Source organism: Glandiceps talaboti, chromosome 19 (assembly GCF_964340395.1).
Source record: "Glandiceps talaboti chromosome 19, keGlaTala1.1, whole genome shotgun sequence".
NCBI classification, from domain to species: domain Eukaryota; kingdom Metazoa; phylum Hemichordata; class Enteropneusta; family Spengelidae; genus Glandiceps; species Glandiceps talaboti.
The window spans coordinates 19,784,317-19,805,244 of NC_135567.1; the positions used below are offsets into that span (position 1 = coordinate 19,784,317).

At 36.5% G+C, this 20,928-nt stretch overlaps 1 protein-coding gene across 1 annotated transcript; it reads left to right on the forward strand.

Annotated features, from left to right (window-relative positions):
- The first annotated feature begins 12,639 nt into the window (after positions 1 to 12,639).
- LOC144450121 (uncharacterized) lies at positions 12,640 to 20,677 on the forward strand. Its single transcript, XM_078140689.1, has 6 exons — positions 12,640 to 13,885; positions 14,214 to 14,449; positions 14,794 to 14,852; positions 15,615 to 15,715; positions 16,819 to 16,931; positions 20,384 to 20,677. Exons 1-6 carry the CDS (start codon positions 12,640 to 12,642, stop codon positions 20,675 to 20,677), a joined length of 2,049 nt encoding a protein of 682 aa, XP_077996815.1.
- Positions 20,678 to 20,928: the final 251 nt, after the last annotated feature.

A 20,928-nucleotide genomic window follows, 5' to 3' on the forward strand; every position in this document is an offset into this window, starting at 1 on the left:
CATAAACTTGTGAAAGTCAACAGAAGGTAAATAATTGAAAATTATTCAGCCAAGGAAAATGCGAGTGACCTAAGGGGTCTTGTCACTGCAAGTCGCTAGACGAATAGTGGAAAACCCTTAGGTCACAAGATATTTCCGGCTGAATGAAGAAAAATATCTATGAATAATATATAGTAATGTAATTATAACTTCTGAGCATAATCATTTCAAAAATCGTGAAAAATAATGGCGATTTGGAACGTTTTCACTTATAATGTTATATTTCGAGCATCGCACAACCAGTGACGTAGACAAGAATTGTCGTGACGTAGAGCGACCAGGGTATATAAATCCATATATTCTGTTCAAAGTCAATATCTTTGCTTGTGCATGGTATACTGTGTTTTGATCTATAACCCCCCCCCCCCCCACCCGCTCCATTATATAGGCCTTCTGCCGAGTAGCCAACTTCAGTCAGACGACATACACATTCGAACAAAGTTCTACGTCAAATCAAACATAATTTTTGACATCTACTATTTTACAGGCAGTATTGGAATCATCAAAGACCAGAATAAAGTTGAAATGTCCAACACCTTTACAGAGACAAACAAAATGTGTGAACAAAAGGTGTTACCGGGAAATTGCGTGAAACTGCAAAGGTCATAGGTCAATTCCTTCAAGTTAAACTGTCAGAAAACAAACGTCAAACATACCTAACACATGTACTCAAATTAGTAATCCATGCTTTATGTCGTCTGCGTGTTTGAAAGATTATCTTTTTTCAATTTCAGATTACGAGAACTAGTCAAAAGTAGTGTTAAAAATTTAAACTTACATAAACGATAAGTATATACATTTGTATTATGTTACGTTTCTGCACTAATCGTTTCCCGCCAAATTAGGTCAAAAAATTCCTGTCTGTCAAGAATCTTTAGGTTCGATTCAAAGTGATCATAACTAACGATGTAGTTCTTCTTACAAACAATGCTGTGATATTAATAAAACGTTCAGCAAATTAACTAAAATGACAGTCAGAAGGAAAAAATTGTATCTACAAAAAATGAGTTGTTACTATGGTGATAATCACACAAAAAGGTTAAACAATACTAGGTGTGTATTTGAGAACACTAATGAACGAATGAATGACATTTATTTCACCAGATAACAAAAATAAGCTACACTTTCAAAGAAACATATGATACAAATATACAAAATGAATACAAAAGAAATACATAATTGTTATCTGATGTTGACCATGAAAATAGTTCAGTGGAACTAGTCTTGTCCATGGCCTGTACAATTGTTATCTGATGTGGACCATGGAAATAGTTCAGTGGAACTAGTCTTGTCCATGGCCTGTACAATTGTTATCTGATGTGGACCATGGAAATAGTTCAGTGGAATTAGTGTTGTCCGTGGCACGTAAGCTTTACGCAAACACAAAAGAAAACACCAAAAATACTAAAGGTTCAACAAAATCATACATGTATTATAAACTTCGATTTGCCAACGTTGCCTGCCGCCAGTCTAGATATATCTCAAGCGGAACAATGGCTTGGTTGGTGATGAAACTTGATCATGGAGGTCTGAAGACGATTATAGCGAATATATATAATCGGCTTTAGACGTTAAACTTTAAGATTTCTTTTCTAAATCACGTGATATGTCTGGCGGTCCCCATGGAGATCTACCTCAACACTATGCTTCCCTCGTATAAATAGACGATTAGAAGAATGAAATCCGTTAAAATAACACATCAGAAGTGTGTTCAACCTTTTGGCGGTGTTGCCAAATTCTAGTTTGTCCACTAATTTCAAAATGTAACATGCGTGTTGTGTGAAAAGAAAATGACATTACATTGTGTAGTATAAACGCCGATTTCACAAAATTTTAGACGTCTAAACATTATTTGCAATCTATAGCTTCTGACTCCTTTAAAACTGAGGGAGGGAGTGGGTGGAAAAGACGGTCTAGGATAGTATGAGTTGTGCTAGTTGCTCTCCTGGACGTAGTTAGATGGTAGGGAATGATGTATGTATGTATGTATGTATGTATGTATGTATGTATGTATGTATGTATGTATGAATGTATGTATGTATGTATGTATGTATGTATGTATGTATGTATGTATGTATGTATGTGTATGTATGTGTGTATGTATGTATGTATGTATGTATGTATGTATGTATGTATGTGTGTATGTGTGTATGTATGTATGCGTGTATGCGTGTATGCGTGTATGCATGTACATGTATGTATGCATGTATTTATGTATGTATGAATGTATGTATGTATGTATGTATGTATGTATGTATGTATGTATGTATGTATGTATGTCGCCCTCTCTATACTCTACATCACTAACTTCCTATCTGTCTCTTTGCGTCGGACCCTGTGTCTGTCTGTCTGTCTCTCCTGTATGTCTGTGTCTGTCTGTCTGTATGTCTGTCTGTCTGTCTGTCTCTCATCTATTCAGAAACAAAAGACAAGCAAATACGAAATCCATCTTCGAATTAACTGAATGCAGACATCACATTGCACTATTTACATCTATCCACTACTTACACTTAGAAACAATTGAAACACGGGCATCCAGTCTTCAGAATGTTCATCGAAATACGATCACAAAGAACAAAATTGTTAATCAAAAATGATATTCTCTATCGTTTACTTTCAAAGAAACATTTCCAATTTTATCTTTGAAAAAAAAGTACATTTTGATCTCAGCGGGAATATGAATGAGATCGAAAAAGTGTACATGTGTAGCTTTGGTAAAAAGTGACTGTCTTCAAAAGAATAAAAGATGTAAAATCCATTGACCTAATCTCGCCAATTCAGAGATTATATACGCCCCCTAGCGGCAGGACCCTTGAGATATCCATCGTCATGGTAACCACACTAAGTTGTCATACATCATGTCATATTGAGTTAAAATTTACACCATTACAATGACTGCGTTATTAATGATGCCAATCCCGGTGGGGGTGATGATAATTAATCCAATTGCAAAAATAATTCGAGGATATTCCAGGTGGATTTAAGAGTTCTTATAAAAAATCGATGAAAAATTGTATGTTTAGTGATTAGTAACAAAACTGGACATGGAATGAAATTATTTTATTCGCTATTAAATATTATTCTATAACAGAATTATTATGTGTTAGAATTGGAATCGATTTATTCTAATTAAAAAGCATTGCTTGTTAGTCATATGCCACAAAAGAGTGATAAATGTTGTTTGAGAAATTACCATCTTTTCAATTCGTCGTAAAACACTCGTCTTTTTTACTGCAATACTAAGTCACTCTTTGACGGTATTGGTAACTTATCATCGTTTACTTCAAGTCACAAACCGAATACCCCTTTACGGTATATTTGAACTCGGCATAGTGTTCGCTTTTATTCGTTGCCATGGAGATAACAAAACTTCTGACAAATAAGCGGTGAGAATAAGTTATTCACTTGTGTATTCCTTAAATTTGATTGCTGTGTATTTTAGTTGAATTTTGATACGGAGATAAACTTTTTTTGAAATAACAGCGCCATTTTAGACATTATCCCAGGTCACTACATTATACTATAGCGGTCTGAGATATTAGTAACCCCTTATTTTTCCTTCCTTTCGCTGAGAACAATTGATGTTATTCCCCAATATTTTCTTCGTTCAGCCAAGCAAAGTACAAGTGACCTAAGGGGTCTTTGTCTCTACGAGTCGATAGACGAGTACTGACAACCCTTAGGTTGTATTTTCCAAGTGAATGAAGAAATATTTTGGAGAATAACATAATTATACTAGTGCCGGTAATATTAAAGAAAAATCAGGAAAAGTAACGACAATTTTTTAATGTTCTGACTCGTACTTCTAACAGAGCAGAACCAGTGGTGTAGACATGTCGTGACGTAGACGAGCATTTTCATGACGTAGAACAACCAGAATATATATTCCATATTTTTGTTCAACTTGGCTCGTGCATGGTATAATGGGCAATAGTTTATTTTATATGTAGCAACCCAACTCTGGACGTTTTTAATTCCTGAAGACATGATGTTTTAAGTAAACAGTTTCTTCGCACTCACATTACACGTTTATTTTGGAAAACCCAAGTTTCAAATACAAATACACGTTGTATGTAATCGCATACAAAATGATTGGACCGTTTCCTGTTATTATTTTCTTCAACAGGCAAAATTTACCGGAAATGAGAATTTGCAGTAATTACTGGTGTGTTTCGAGTTTCGACATCTATTCCTTGGCTAGTTAGCAACTAGGACATTTGCTTGTTAATGTTCTTGAGTTGTCTGCACGTGACTCCTGCTGAATTGAATGTCTCTCAAACTATACGAGGTTATAAACGTTCTTGGCTACAATGAATGTCCCCCAGGATATGTCTTTTTGGGGCGGAAGACTTCTCCATCAAATAATGGAAAAAGACACATTGCGTGCAAGTAACCTACAAAACGACAATTCGGTGCAATTCAAGAACTATCCGTTTCATGTCTGATTTATGTCAAGATTGACATTGACATATATATTCCACACAAAGGAGATGTCGAGAATTTGTCATTTTTAATGGAACGCTAATGACGTATATCCTTTGATGATAGGATTATCATTTTCTGGGCTATTTTCAATGTTTTGTTCCATTTGTCATGTTATATATGTTTACCCCAAGTAAGTTGTAAGCCATCATATTGTCACCTTTTAATGTATAATAACATATACCAGAACACATATCATTTTTAATATAATAGTGACGGATTCGTGGTCATTTGAATAGTAGTTTTTATTAAAATATTCTGTATGCTGACATGAATCATGGAGAATGTGACATATATTGCTCTTTCTGAAAAGTAATTTTGTCCTTGTACCAAATTTGGGTTTGGCACTACAACATCCAACTTTTTCTATACAGAAACGAAAGTCCAAAAACTAGTAATAATCCTTTCTTTCTTAAAGTGTTTTATATATATTTAAACTTGTACTAGCTGTAACTGAGATCATATCTTTTAGCTGACAATTGTTAAAATATATAGATTGGGGCATATGGGGCAAGAATTTGACCAATCTGATTAAAATCCGATGTAGATGTCGGCTAATCGTTCATTGTTATTTTACTTCGGTATTTTTACTTGAATTAACCTTCGTGATTATGATACATGTTTACGTTTTCGTCTTGATGGCCGCCTCTCGAAAACGTACTAAACATGTGTAATATCACGAAGGTCAATTCAAGCAAAAGCAACCGAGGTAAAATAACAATGAACGATTAGCCGATATCTACATACAGAAGAGAGAAATCGGGGTTAAGCAAGGGGTATTAAATCCTAACCGTACCTCCAACTACAAGTACAATTTACAATTGTTAAAATACCAATAATTAGACATTAGATATATTAATTAGAGATCTTTTTTATCTATACATAGTATAGTAATAACTTGTGATTCAATGTGGACACAAAAATCAGTTTGATTTGATATATTGCACAACACAATAATCATAATGTGCTGCTACTCATACACAATGCATCACAGGTGCAATAGGTCATTCGAGACTGCAAACAGGAAATTGAGAATACAGCGCCCTCACTCAAATTGGGGGTATCATCACCCAATTGTGCGAACTTTGTTCCTTGATATTCTGTAGAAGTGTACATCAGGGATGTTTTTCGTATTGTTCAGACATCGAGGAAATAGCAGTGCTCTATGATTAACCAAGTAACCTATGTCATGACAGGAAGTAGAGCGCCACCATGTGGCAAATTTTGGAAAGGCCTATTGACTGTGCAGTATGTACGATATTACGAATAAGTTAATATATCTGACATGACTGTTTCCAAAAATGATCCAGTGAAGCTAGAGTATCTGTATCATCTGTACCTAGCAAGGTCTCAATAGATACTTTGCTAAAATAACAACATCATCTGATAGGCAAGTCAGTAAATATTCAAAAAAAGTATGCAAATGTCCCTAGGAACAATGCTCACACCCTTAGCAAAAGCCGTGTATCTTTCACAAAGATAACAACTGGGATTTTTAGACAAGTGAGCAAACATATATTCAAAATATGTATGCAAAATATTCCTAGCAACAAGATCACGCTCATAGCAACAGAGGAGTGCTTTTATCACAGTTTGCCAACATTTACAGGGATTAGTAATATTTGCAAAAGTGAACATTCTTTTCGTAAAGGAGAACACCACTCCAGGGAAATAAAGTTATTTTCATAACTTTTGGGTTCTGGAGAGTCATTTTATGATTCCATACCACATAAATCTTTACTCGGTTATCAAGAAACAGCATGTGAATATTTTTTACAATTATTGTGTCATATTTGCAGATATCCCTTTTCTTTCTTTTCTTACTTTTTGTTTCCCAGTTACACACTTGTATTTCCCCCCCCCAGTAATATTTATTTTGTCAGGGTCACAGACTACACTAGCTCAGATCGAACTATTTATGCGGCCCTCACCAGATATATTATCCCTTCAACCTCCCTTTTGATATGTACATAATTTAATGTTCTTCTGTTTTGTATCTGGCGAATAAACAATTCAATTCAATTCAATTCAATTCAATTCAATTCAATTCAATTCAAATCAATTCAATAAATAAACACATTTGAAACTGAAACTCTTGTTCACCTCTAATATTCTGTCATTGATATATGGGTCTTAGAAAACATTAATATTTGCTGAATGCAACATGAATATTCATGACTATTTGTGAAGGAAATAAGCTCTTGGGAGTAATTTTTCAAGAAATGTTTTGAAAGTTTTATCATTTGTTCATAATTGTTTTATGTATGTGTCTGAAGGGAGTTATTTATATGACCTTTCCTGCACAACTCTCAATGTTACGTTTGTTTCTATTATGACGTCACCCGCCACCATGCACAATGACGTCACGAAATGTTGCCATTTTTCAAAAGGAGTAGTAAATAAATCTACTGCTTGTATTGAACACATCACGCACGACGATATGATGCGAGCAGAGCGAAATGTACCGAAGTAATTAATATATGCACGGAGTATGCAAATATCATTGAACGCGTCATACTGCGTCATCGTGTCATTGGTTGAAACCAGCTTTCTTTTTCTTGTCACGTCAGGTGGTAGATGACCCAGGCTCCTTGTGGTATTAGGTGTAGTAAGATAACACATCATCATAATATTATATATACTTCTATAAGCTTATCAATTTCATGTAAGTTTACATCAGTATAAGAAGTTGCTTCCCGGGTGTCTGTACTTTTTAGACATAACACCATGAATAGAATATTTATCCTATCTGTTTCATTCATACATACATACATACATACATACATACATACATACATACGTACGTACGCACGCACGCACGCACGCACGCACCCACGCACCCACGCACGCGCACACACACACACACATTCATACATACATACATACATACATACATACATACATACATACACACGCACGCACGCACGCACGCACGCGCACGCACGCACGCACACACACACACACACACACACACACACACACATACATACATACATACATACATACATACATACATACATACATACATACATGTATACATCAGACACTTACCTCATAGTAGAATCTAGCAGCAATGACTCCTAGAGAAACTAAAACTGCATTGGCTGCAACTATACTGCCTGTAAAAGGAAATCCAAAAAATGGTCAAGAGCTCAAATGCACCAGTATCTCTCATGATTTCAATTCACTATCACCAACTATTTAGATGTTATTCCCCATTCACAATATTAATTGTGTAAAATTTCACTGATTTCAAGTCTAAAATATCGTAGAACCATGTCCGATATTTTATGTTTCTTATGAGATACCCGATATTAAGTATCGCATTGTAGGTAAAGGTGGGGGCGGGGGGTCCTCAAGATTCTTGATCAGTTATTTCGTGATAAAGCTAATTTCAAAAACAGATCCCGTGATTCGTGACATATATTTTCCATGAGCAGTGAATGACTGAAAACATGTATCACGTGATTTTATGAATACATAATTAGATGCCATTTATCTATAGTTCAGTCAATCTAGCGGATTTTTTTTGCAAAACCCGAACATAATTGCAACAGAAATATTTATCTTAAATCTTAAGTGAAAAACATATCAAAAGTCTAAATAAATAAATAATAAATAAATAAAGCTTATTCTATCACAAGCAGGAAATGTTACCTTGTCCAAATATTTCGTCTCGACTTGATTAACTTCTGCAGTGGACTAAATGTTCTCGCCAGGTGTTAAGTGGCTTCGTGACGTGTCACGTGGTTATTGACAAATGCTGCGGAATTGAGGTGGACAGACTCGGAGAGGTCACCATGTTCGTATTGATGACTACCAACTAATATATAAAGAGACTAGAGATCTACACAGGAAGTGGCTGGAAGCAACCTATATCCGAAAGGAGAAGCCTACAATGAACCGAGACGGGAAAGGGGGTGCAGCTGTCACACGCATACGATCAGGTCCTCAATTCCGAACTTGCATTGTCAATAATCACGTGATTCCATTAACACCTGGCGAAAACATTTAGTACTCTGAAGAAGTCGATGAAGTCTCGACGAAGTATTTGGACAAGGTAGCATTTCCCGCTTGTCATGAAATAACCTGTCAGTAATTTATACGGGGGGGGGGGGAGGGAGATCGATCGGAACAAAACAAACGACACAACACGACGGAAATAGAGGTAAATAAAGACATCTAGTCGCTTTCACCACATCAGATTTTAATCAGATTGGGTCTGAAGTTGAGAAGTTAATTCAGGACCAACATTCAGTTATTAAATTTATTGAATATAAACTGATTTGATGTGTGTATTTGTGTATTTTTAGTACACGGATCCTTGAAGTAGTATGTCTTTCATTACTAATGCTTGAATACTTTCCTTTCAACATTACATACATTACTTGTTACATAAACAGGGCTCCTCTCCACCCCTTTCACACGAGGGAGGGGTAGAGCGAGAGAGCATATCGACTTTCCGAATGAATTAAAGAGACGCCACCAACGACACATTTTATACCAACAACAATATGGCCGACTTACACCAAAACTAGAACGGATCCTCAAATCAAGGGGATCTGAGCGTTGATAAAGGCGTCTCCACCTAAGCATGGCCGATATCAATATGTCATACGACAAGGAGTATAGTAAAGAAAGGTCGCATCATCCCAATAACTTGGAGAGCTCTTCAGCTGGACGCCATTCATTGAACACCGTTCCATCATCCACTGTTACGATACAACACGAAGGTACGTGTGTTTACATTGCATTGCGATGGCCATAGACAATGTCATATGTATTATATGGGGCAAGAATTTGACAAATCTGATTAAAATCAGATGTAGATGTCGGATAATCGTTCATTGTTATTTTACCTCTGTATTTTTGCTTGAATTATCCTGCGTGATACATGTTTACGTTTTCGTCTGGATGACCACCTCTAGCTCTCGAAAACGTAAACATGTCTATTCAGCAACAGAGGTAAAATAACAATGAACGATTAGCCGATATCTACATACAGAAGAGAGAAATCGTTGTTAAGCAAGGGGTAAATCCTAACCGTACCTCCAACTGCAAGTACAATTTACAAAGTAGCGAATATACTACATGTAGAGTGTGGTGGTGTTGTTCATTTCAATGACAAGTTCCATGATAATACATGACAGTGTCTCCCTGATGGAAAAATCACGACTACAGTCTGCTCCCCCCTTATGTGTGATTTTACTATTGGAATATTTGAATGTATTAAGAACATTTGTGATGCATCTTAAAACAAGCAGTGAATGTCTACATGTATATTTACATGTACCTAAAAGTAGGGACACTTTATGAATATAGCATGATAAAAACATAAACACTCATACACACCCTCACCCTCACCCTCACACTCATAGCTCTCTCTCTCTTTCTCTCTCTCTCTCTCTCTCTCTCTCTCTCTCTCTTTCTCTCTCTCTCTCTCTCTCTCTCTTTCTCTCTCTCTCTCTCTCTCTCTCTTTCTCTCTCTCTCTCTCTCTCTCTCTCTCTCTTTCTCTCTCTCTCTCTCTCTCTCTCTCTCTCTCTCTCTTTCTCTCTCTCTCTCTCTCTCTCTCTCTCTCTCTCTCTCTCTCTTTCTCTCTCTCTCTCTCTCTCTCTCTCTCTCTCTCTGTCTCTCTCTCTGTCTCTCTCTCTCTCTCTCTCTCTCTCTCTCTCTCTCTCTCTCTCTCACCATCTGTGTGTGTGTGTGCATGTGTGTCTCTCATCGTCATTCTCACAGTCTATCTATACAACTCAATATATTGCAAAAGATTAATAAATGTGTAAAAAGGTTTGTTATTGTACGTACGATAACAAACTTTTCACAGATTTTTAGCTTTTTTGGAATGTTTTGAGTTACAAACACAGTCTTGGTCTATGTCGTTTCACATTGGTTTTTCAAGTAGGAGGGCATGATAAAATTGTTTAATCCATCCATATGACCACTTAATTATTACAGTGTCTCGTTACCGGCGCCTGTCAGCAGACTCAGCCGCAGTGGACGTACTGGTGACAGGTTCAGGATTTTTATGGAATCGATGTGTATTGATATGAAAAACACTCTCTGGTTACCTTTGAAATGATTGCCTTTGTACCCTGAATACACTTAACTTTCAAAAATGTCTAAATCATGAGCAAGTGTGAAACTTAATATTATTACTTTCCATGACTCCTTTGATTTATTTTTCTTTCTTTCCTCACACTACTAGAATGTAAACAAATACTGTCAGCGTTACAAAGTGCTGGAAAACAACGGTCACTGGGACAATGGTTTGTGAAAAATACTCAACAACTTTTTAATAGATGGATGCATAACAGTCTGACTGAGTTAGGTAAGTTATTATTACACTACATATGTAGCAGAAATTATTTGCACCGTGCGCACATGCATATTAGTGGTATTTTACATATGTACCAGAGATTATTTGCACTGATGCACACACATACTAGGATATGTACTAGAGATTACTTACACTGGTGTACACACATACTAGTGGTATTTTCACTGCTGTACAATACTGAAAACATTATTAAATTTGTACCAGAGATTACTTGCACCAGTGTGCATGCATACTAGTGGTATCTTCCCTGCAGTGCAGTACTGAAAACATTATTTCATATGTACCAGAGATTACTTGCACTGGTGCACACACATACTAGTGGTATTATTACATATGTACTAGAGATTACTTACACTGGTGTGCATGCATACTTGTGGTATTTGCACTGCAGAAATGACAACAGCCCATCAATTTGTGATGGATTACTACTGACATGCACCATTTGCACTTTGCTCACCATGGAGTGGAACCACAATTGACGCCTTGAGTCACAGGCTTGACTAGACGGTATAAGTGTGAAGTTAACGTAGTACAGACAGAATACAGTCCATCAGGAACTAGACTAGACCACATATTAATAAGGTGTGTTTACAAGAAACATTTTTTCCAACCTTCCATGTTTTAGGACTTGGGAGAAGTGTATTGTAAACAATTGTTTGGTTCCAGTTACCTGACCCCACCTAGCTTTGGTGCACACACATACTAGTGGTATTTGCACTGCAGTACAGTACTGAAAACATTATTACATATGTACTAGAGATTACTTACACTTGCACTGCCGACCCTAAACTTTTTTTTACGTATTTGAGAAAAAAATAATAAAATCTCAAAAATTGTGAAGTCTCATGAGAAATAGTGGATGCAGAAACTGCCATAAACTTAAAAAGACACTCTAAAACTATTCTTCCAATCTGTAATGGCTTTACATCTGATAGGAAGAAATAAACAACACAGAGACCATTTGGAAAACAATGGAAAACCTGAATTAGACATTCACACATGAAAAAAATATAATAATAAAATACAATAAAAAATCTATCTACCCCACCTATTTTAAAATGTAAAATTGAGCGTAACCGGTACCACACAATTTTTTATTAGGCCAAATCTGAATTTTGATTGTGTTGTTTATTTTGTGTCAACAGACGTCTACCAGCTAATTAATTACCTGTGTAACAGTGGTCACGTTGTAAGAGTCCCAATAACATCACACCACAACAGAGAACCAACAAACTCTACTGGGTACAACAAGAACACAACAAATACAGACATCTCATCAAATCCAGAGAAATACACGCATCGATCATGTGTTCAACCACTGGACTACTCAGATGAAAATGCAAAAGTACCTGCTCAAAGTTCAACTAAAAAGAGTGAATGTTCACCGACTCGCAAAGATGGTGCACATCAAGTTCCTTTCCCATGTGGAATCTTCAAAGCCAACTCAAGTACAGGAAGTAATGCAAATGACTGCATGAATCAAGTTCAAAGCAACAACAGGATAATAAGGCCAAATAATGATGTTATAGCGGGCTGTCATCTTGGCTCAACGCAACTCCGAAGGGCTAAATTGACAAAATGTCGATTTTCACCAAACGTAGGTAATTTTGCCAATAGATTTACTACTGAGATATTAGTTACAGATGCTTACTGTGCTCGGCAACAAAATACAAGTTTACCACAAAGTGGTCAAAGAAATCAAACTATTTCTTCTTCATCGCCATGCCAACAGCATGATAGAAATGAGATGCAATGCCAAAATACCTCTGGTGCCTCCAACATGGATACGAGCACCAGCGATGCAAACAATAAAAGAAGTGAGAAACCAAGAAATCGCCATGACAACACAGAAGACAGTTACATTGTCATTATGCCAGATAATGATGAATGTGAAAGTAACCATGACAACAATGAGACATGCACTGGTAGTGATGATGTGATTTCAAACGATAATACAACTCACAGGTTTACAGATGTTGATGCATTGCACCAAAAACACATGAAATCTGTCAGTCCTACAGAAAGTTATGTTGTTGTAATGCCAGAAGATGACGATACGCAGATCCTTAAGATGCGACAAGAAGCTAGAACCCTTAATATACACCAAAGTGTTCGTGAATCGCAAACAAGAAGCAGTGACGAACAAGCATCATGTCAAAATGTAACGCCCGTTAGTTTACAATGTTGTAATAACAAACAAACAATTCAATCAGATCAAGTCATGATGGAAGATGATGATGACCAGGAAGATGTCCAAAACTGTGGTAGCGACAACGAAAGTATGCAAATAAATAGCGTGCAATATGATTATGACTGCGCCCGTGAACGTATGCATACTAATGAGCTCGGTCATCGTGCAGCGTCTACTAAGAATTACATGTCTAATACTGAGTGCCACCCAAATCAAAGCAGTGAAAGAACTAGTACTGTAGTTCCTAACATACCTAGAAACATTGCAAGAATGTCTACGAATAAAGCATGTAGTGTCGTTGATCATGGAGGTGATAGTGAAACATTTTGTATCAGTAACACTGACCGATGTGTTGATCATGGCAGTGGAACGTCAATCGTAAACGTGGGTGCGCGCATTGATACCAGACATGTAGATGCTACGGCACGTAACGTTAATTACGATAGTGAAACATCTCATGCCGCAAACACGGAACAATACGTCATGAGAGCAGAAACTAACGCAGACCGTTACACCGATAGACGTGACGCTAACACAGAACATTACGTCAACATGAGTAACGAAACACCAACCATCAATAACACCATATATAACGTCAACCATGACAATGAAACAACTTGCTCAAATACTGCCGAAAACGCGTCCTATGATTTTGAAAACAGTGCAGTATTTAATGCTGTACCAGAAGAATTCCAAGGAAGGGCCATCAAAGTAGAGGTGGATGAAACAGATGTACACGGAATAGAACATAGTCCTGTACCTACCAGCTTGCAATGTTGTGTGTCTAACTACAACACCGTTCAACCACAGAGAACAGCAACTATTACATCCAATGGTAAGTCATGATTTATACAATGTTGCTATAATATAGATACATCTGATTCATCATTAACCATGATTTTTCCTATTGTATACAAGAGGCTGCGGTGTATGATGATGTATACATGAATATATACAATGTATATACGACAACCCAGTTACAACGAACTGATTTTCCATCAGAGAACAATGGTTTTTGACATGTACAAAGAAGGTTGAAAGAAACATGGCTCATCACACATACATTATATTTGGATAATCTAAAACAATTCTTTATTATGGTATAAGTATTTATAACACTTAGATTTTTTCACCTTATTTTTCCCACCTTATTCCCTCTAAAGCTCAGGGTTACCAGGAAACTAATGCTGCTCCGGGAAATCCAGGAAATGCTGAGGGCAATAGGTCAGGAAACTTCCAAGGTGTTGTAATGCACCAGTTACAACAGATGTCACAAAACCTTGGAATACTACAAACTCAACTCGTACACACAGACAAGCCAGCTAGACCCCGGCCGATTAATACTAATACACCGATGCAGTCTATAAGAAGAACAAGGGAACCAATTATGGAATTGAGTGTAAGTACAGTGAGAGAGAGAGGGGGGAGGGGAGAGAGGGGGAGGGGAGAAATAGAGAGAGATGGAGAGAGAGAGAGAGAGAGAGAGAGAGAGAGAGAGAGAGAGAGGGGGGGGGGGGATTTGATTGAATTGCTGATTACATGAATAATGTCTTTACAGGCTCTTGCCCACCGTCAGCTCTGACCTCCACTCAGAACTGTCAGCCATCTCTCCAAAACTGCCTGCTATTACCTATTGAAGTGTCGTAAACTCCCCCTCTGTTTCTTACTCTATTGTTAGCATTTCCGCAGACACTCCCTCTAAGACTGTTGTCATTTGATTTCAAATGTTTATTTTCTTCACAGAAACGAGTCAAGTACATGATGGGTAATGACAGAAGTTTGAAATTCCATGTCTTTGGAGAGTAAGTACTTATTATTATTAATTAGTATAACTTATGCATAATTATTTTAACTTCCACATGAGGATGGCCATTTTCATTTTTGTATTTCTCAAGTCCCGGCCAACCCTAAATTTCTTCAATTTAACAAAATGATAATAAATGTACAGGCAGATCAGAAAACAATTATACCATAACTAATGGTAAGAGAAGCACCACAAGTACGTAGCTGGGTGAAAATTATTATCTACAAACCAAATTTGGAATATTTACATTCAGGGTTGTGGGTGGCCGAGTGGTTAAACCACTTGCCTCTTACCACTGCGGTTGAGGTTCGAACCCATTCAGGGTGAGATTCAAATTTACCACACTGTATTAGTAAGAACAGTGTCGTTGAGTTTGACTCTACCGAACACCGCAGGTTTTCCCCCGGCTACTCCAGTTTCCTCCTGCATTAACACTGAACCCATGAGGGATGGCCTTGCTGAACTTCAAGGAAGACAAGTGTGTATACACTTAAAGAACTATCCAGTATAAATAAAGATTATTTATTTGTTATAAAAACAGTAGGTTCATAGTTTCCTACTGACATTAATTATCATTTCTACAGCAGTCTGAAAGTATATTCATCAAAGTATCACTAATTGGTTCATAATTTCCTTTTGTCTTTGATTGTCACTTCTACGGTACTGTTAAAAATTATCGATTATGAAATGAAAACACACATAATATAATATAATTGCTTTGTAATAATGGAAAGTACCCAAACTTTTTTTTATCCGCCAGTGCCAATTACAACAGCCAACATAATATGTCAATCAGATATAGATTGCTGCTACAGCTACAACAGAGGTTTGGTAATATGTACACGGCTACCCAGTACAAATGTAAGTATATTATTATACATGTATTGCCAAGCTATTAGGGCACTAGTGGATGTTATTCGCTAGAATCAGTCATGTGATAGGAAAAAAAGAATGACTATTTCCCTAGGGAAATAGTTCCATCAACTATTACATGGTCACGTGACCACCTCAAGTTCACAGCAGGTCAAAATGGCAGCTTCTGACGATGTTGTCTGCCACCGCGAGTTCACAGCATGAGGTATATTATAAAACACATATTGCCTGGCCTATATTCGGGCTATAGCAACCATTCATTACCCCCTCGTGACTGTGAGTTACCAGAATCACATGCTATTTCCCTTGGCCTTCAGCCTTCAGCCTCGGGAAATAGCATGTAATTCTGGTAACTCATAGTCCCTCGGGTGTAATAAACGAGTGCTATAGCCCTCATGGCCAGGCAATATGTGTTCATTAATTAACCTGATGACTGGTATGCACCAACTATTTTGCTAGGCAGAAAGCCAAGGACAATCTTTACTACATAACAGCATGAGGGGTAGTACGATGTTTACTAAAGACACTGTTGATAAATTTAAGAAGGACAACAAGACACATCTGTTTGCAAGAGCTTTCTCTAACTTTTTACAATGATCTACGATTGTTCTTGTTCAGTGTCATAGAACATTACATTATTGGATTTTGGCGTTATACAAATTCTTTTGATAGATTAATTGGTGTATGACTTTACATTATAAATTCAAAGAGAATATCAAGAGTCATCTGTTTGCAAGAGCTTTCTAACTTTTACATTGACCTACGATTGTTCCTGTTCAGTGCCATAGAACATTACATTATTGGATTTTGGCGTTATACAAATTCTTTTGATAGATTAATTGGTGTATGACTTTACATTATTAATTCAAATAGAATATCAAGACACATCTGTTTGCAAGAGCTTTCTAACTTTTACATTGACCTAGGATTGTTCCTGTTCAGTGCCATAGACCATTACATTATTGGATTTTGATGGTATACAAATTCTTTTGATTGGTTGATTGACTGATTGATTGATTGATGGATGGATTGATTGATTGATTGATTGATTAGTGTATGACTTTGCATTTACATTTGTTGTTTTTTTACAGTGGCCATAAGACGTAGATATGAACAAATGAGGCGTAACCATAGAGAGGACATGTGTGTTGAATTGAAGAAAAAAACTAAAGGAATGCGACAAAGTAACTCATCAAGATGGCGTGTAAGTACTCGTACATGATAATTAACGAAATAGTTTTAATAATAATCAGGTTTATTTGCATACGAACCACTCCCACCTATGGTAATTTGTAAGTATTTGTAGATTTATTATCCTTATCTGTCTATATTACACAGTATTGTCTCATTGTAACTTCTCAAGATGGCGTGTAAGTACTCATACATAATAATTAAAGAAATAGTTTTAATAATAATCAGGTTTATTGGCATAGGAACCACCCCCCATCTATGGTAATTTGTAAGTATTTGTAGATTTATTAGCCTTATCTGTCTATATTACACAGTACTGTCTCAATGTAACTCTCAAGATGGCGTGTAAGTATTTGTACATGATAATTAAAGAAATAGTTTTAATAATAATCAGGTTTATTTGCATAGGAACCCCCCCCCCCCCACCTATGGTAATTTGTAAGTATTTGTAGATTTATTAGCCTTATCTGTCTATATTACACAGTACTGTCTCATTGTAACTCTCAAGATGGCGTGTAAGTATTTGTAGATTTATTAGCCTTCTCTGTCTATATTACACAGTATTGTCTCATTGTAACTCATCAAGATGGCGTGTAAGTATTTGTAGATTTATTAGCCTTATCTGTCTATATTACACAGTATTGTCTCATTGTAACTCTCAAGATGGTGTGTAAGTATTTGTACATGATAATTAAAGTGGCCATATGGATGAAGATTGAGTATTTATTTTGGATTTTTAACTTATAAAACAATTTTATCATGGCTTCCTGCTTGAAAATTAACGTGAAACAACATAGACCAAGTCCCTGCTGTAACTCAATACATTGAAAAAGCTTAATAAATGTGTGAAAACTTAGTAATTGTACATACAATAACAAAATTTGTACACGTGTTTTAGGTTTTTAATGGCAGAACCAGTGGCATAGGTATAGAACAACCAGAATCCATATTTTTGTTCAAAGCCAAAAACTTAGGTTGTTGTGATGTCGAACAACCAGAATATGGAATCCATATATTTTGTTCAAAGCCAATAACTTAGCTTGTGTATGGTATGATGGTGTGTATATTATACACATACATAGGGGGTACTGTTCTATGTCCTAGATGGTCGTTACCCTTTCTGAGGCTATTTAATATTCATGACTTTTAAGAGTTATTTTCCGCAAACTTGTCAAATCAATTACCGGACCAGATGCCAAATGTCACTTTGTAAGGTATTGTCACACTAAATTAAATTAAACTGTGTGTCTGTCAATCCCAATAGTCGTGTGGCATTTATTTCAGTAAACGACACCACATCCTTACAATTTATACTAGCACAAAAATAGTTCTGCTGATTACCTGAAAACGATACAATTTATTATAAATACATTATATTACAGGTGATTGTCTGCCTGTTCAGTCAACTAAAATTCAAGGAGTTTTGATGTCATCATCTTGCAGGGCTCGAAATTAAATTTTTTTCTTTGGTAGTCCTAGTGGGCCACTAATTTCAGAAAGTGGTAGCCCAAGGATTATGACCTATACTAGCTATAGTCCCATATTCCTGAACTGAATATGTTAAATGCCAACACATGTGGTGATAAATGTAGATTCAGGAAATCAGGGAATCTCAATTTCAAATGTTGCTTCCCTTTACACGAAAGTGAACGTGTGTAGTATTATTAAATGCCCATACATGTGGTGATAAATGTAGACATCTCTAAGTTCAAGAAATCTCAATTTCAAATATTTTCTGTTGCTTCCCTTTAGGTGAAACTGAATATACTAAATGCCCACACATGTGGTGATAAATGTAGATTTTTCAAAGTTCAGGAAATCTTAATTTCAAATGTTGCTTCCCTTTACACGAAAGTGAACGTGTGTAGTATTATTAAATGCCCATACATGTGGTGATAAATGTAGACTTCTCTACGTTCAAGAAATCTCAATTTTAAATGTTTTCCGTTGCTTCCGTTTAGGTGAAACTGAATATACTAAATGCCCACACATGTGGTGATAAATATAGACGTTTCTAAGTTCAGCAAATCTCAATTTTAAATGTTTTCCATTTACTTTTAGACAGACAGTTTATTCCACATATACCTATGTATTAGTTTGATTGGATGCTTTTATATCTAGGTTGGGGTTTGTGTCATCTTTGCAGGAGGTTTGGAACACCCCGTGAGACATGAAGACCATAATTTTAATGAAAATAACACTGAGGTTATTCACTCTCAGAAAGTCTGGAAATTTGCCATTTTTTCCATTTTTTGTGAAATAGTAGTTTATAAAAAATGACGATTCGGTTAAAATTAGTGAATTGACTTTCAAGATGCACCATGCTTTCTTCCCAGACAACACCCTGTATGGGGGGGGGGGGGGGATTGAGGGGGGTTTCCTGCATTACCTGTGTGTGTGTGTGTGGGGGGGGGGGGTGTCCTGCGCTACACAGGGGATGGTTGTCACCTGACTGTACCTTTGACTTACCAGTAAAATCCTTCGCTGTCAATGATGGCGTTTAGTATTTGTTCTATAAAATCACTGACAATTTAACAAAATCAACATGTCTTTCCATAATTTCATGATAAAAATGTCATTTCAAATGTAATAAAGACGAAACAAGCCTAAATGTAACATTACAAGTGACGTGGTATAACGTAGTGTATTGTGGAACCGGAAAATTGGTCGTTATGACAAGTGTATTAAATGTATTGCAATCTACATATTATCCTTGAATACTGTTATATAATATGACAAAACCCCATGATGCACAAGTAAGTGTAAGTGTGGTGTGATCAGGGTATTTGCATGAGTGCTTCCAGTGTTCTCTGTGACAGTACTTTCACAAGCGTAATGACTGAAAGTGCAGCAGAAAACACTACAAGCATGAGTGCATATATCCCTGATTACCCACACTGGAACTCACATGGCATGGGGGTTCTGTTATTACTACATATGTTTATCTGAAACAATAAATTTCTATAAAAATGATACTCTTTCATGTACAATGAACAATCACACCCTCATTTGCATATCATTTGCATATCATTTTGCACATGTATGTAGGTATGCAGTGATGTTTTCAGTATTGCACTGCAGTGAAAATACCACTAGTATGTGTGTGCACAGGAGCAAGTAATCTCTGGTATATATTTAATAATACCACTAGTATGTGTGTGCACCAGTGCAAGTAATCTCTGGTACATATGTAATAATACAACTAGTATGTGTGTGCACCAGTGCAAGTAATCTCTGGTACATATTTAATAATACCACTAGTATGCACACACACCAGTGCCAGTAATCTCTGCTACATATGTAATAATACCACTAGTATGCACACACGCCAGTGCAAGTAATCTCTGGTACATATGTAATAATACAACTAGTATGTGTGTGCACCGGTGCGAATAATCTCTGGTATATATGTAATAAAAGTGGTGTCCTGTTTTGACGTATTTGTCTTGATTTCTTTGTTTACAGTCAATGAAAAGAAGGGAAAGTGTTCTTAGAGGTAATGAAGAAAAAGAATTATGGAAATGGGTAACACCAGAATTAATGTCAGATGAGGAGACATTGGATGATAACACACTGTTGATAAAGTCACCATCATGGAGAGCCAGTAAACTCAACGAGATCATCGCAAGGGCTGATGAGCGGCTTGACATGAAGGGCGTGTTTAAACGACTTCAAAAGAAGCGTATCAAAAGTACTGTTTATTCCAGCAGACCGCGACCAGCGAGGGCATATCCAGAAAATCTTGTTCCACCAATTTAAATAGGGAACTTGCAATCCAGACTGAGAATGCTCAGATGCAAAGGACTATGAGATTATCTGTGGTTATCATAATACCTAATCTGGAGTTACCGATAAAATAAACCTCCCACAATGATCAGGGTAACTATGAATTGATCATTCGTGGTTGCAAACAATGTAACAGTATTGTTTACAATACCAATTCATTAGTATTTATTATCACATTTCCCATGATGCAACATTCAACATGGCGGGTTTGTAAGTTCTCTATT

What these genes read in the sequence shown, in the direction of transcription:
- LOC144450121 (XM_078140689.1), top strand. Translation starts at nt 12,640, where the DNA reads ATGGATACGAGCACCAGCGATGCAAACAATAAAAGAAGTGAGAAACCA. An exon ending in AACCAATTATGGAATTGAGT is followed by an intron (nt 14,450 to 14,793) that starts GTAAGTACAGTG and finishes TTTTCTTCACAG; the next exon opens with AAACGAGTCAAGTACATGAT. An exon ending in AAATTCCATGTCTTTGGAGA is followed by an intron (nt 14,853 to 15,614) that starts GTAAGTACTTAT and finishes TTTATCCGCCAG; the next exon opens with TGCCAATTACAACAGCCAAC.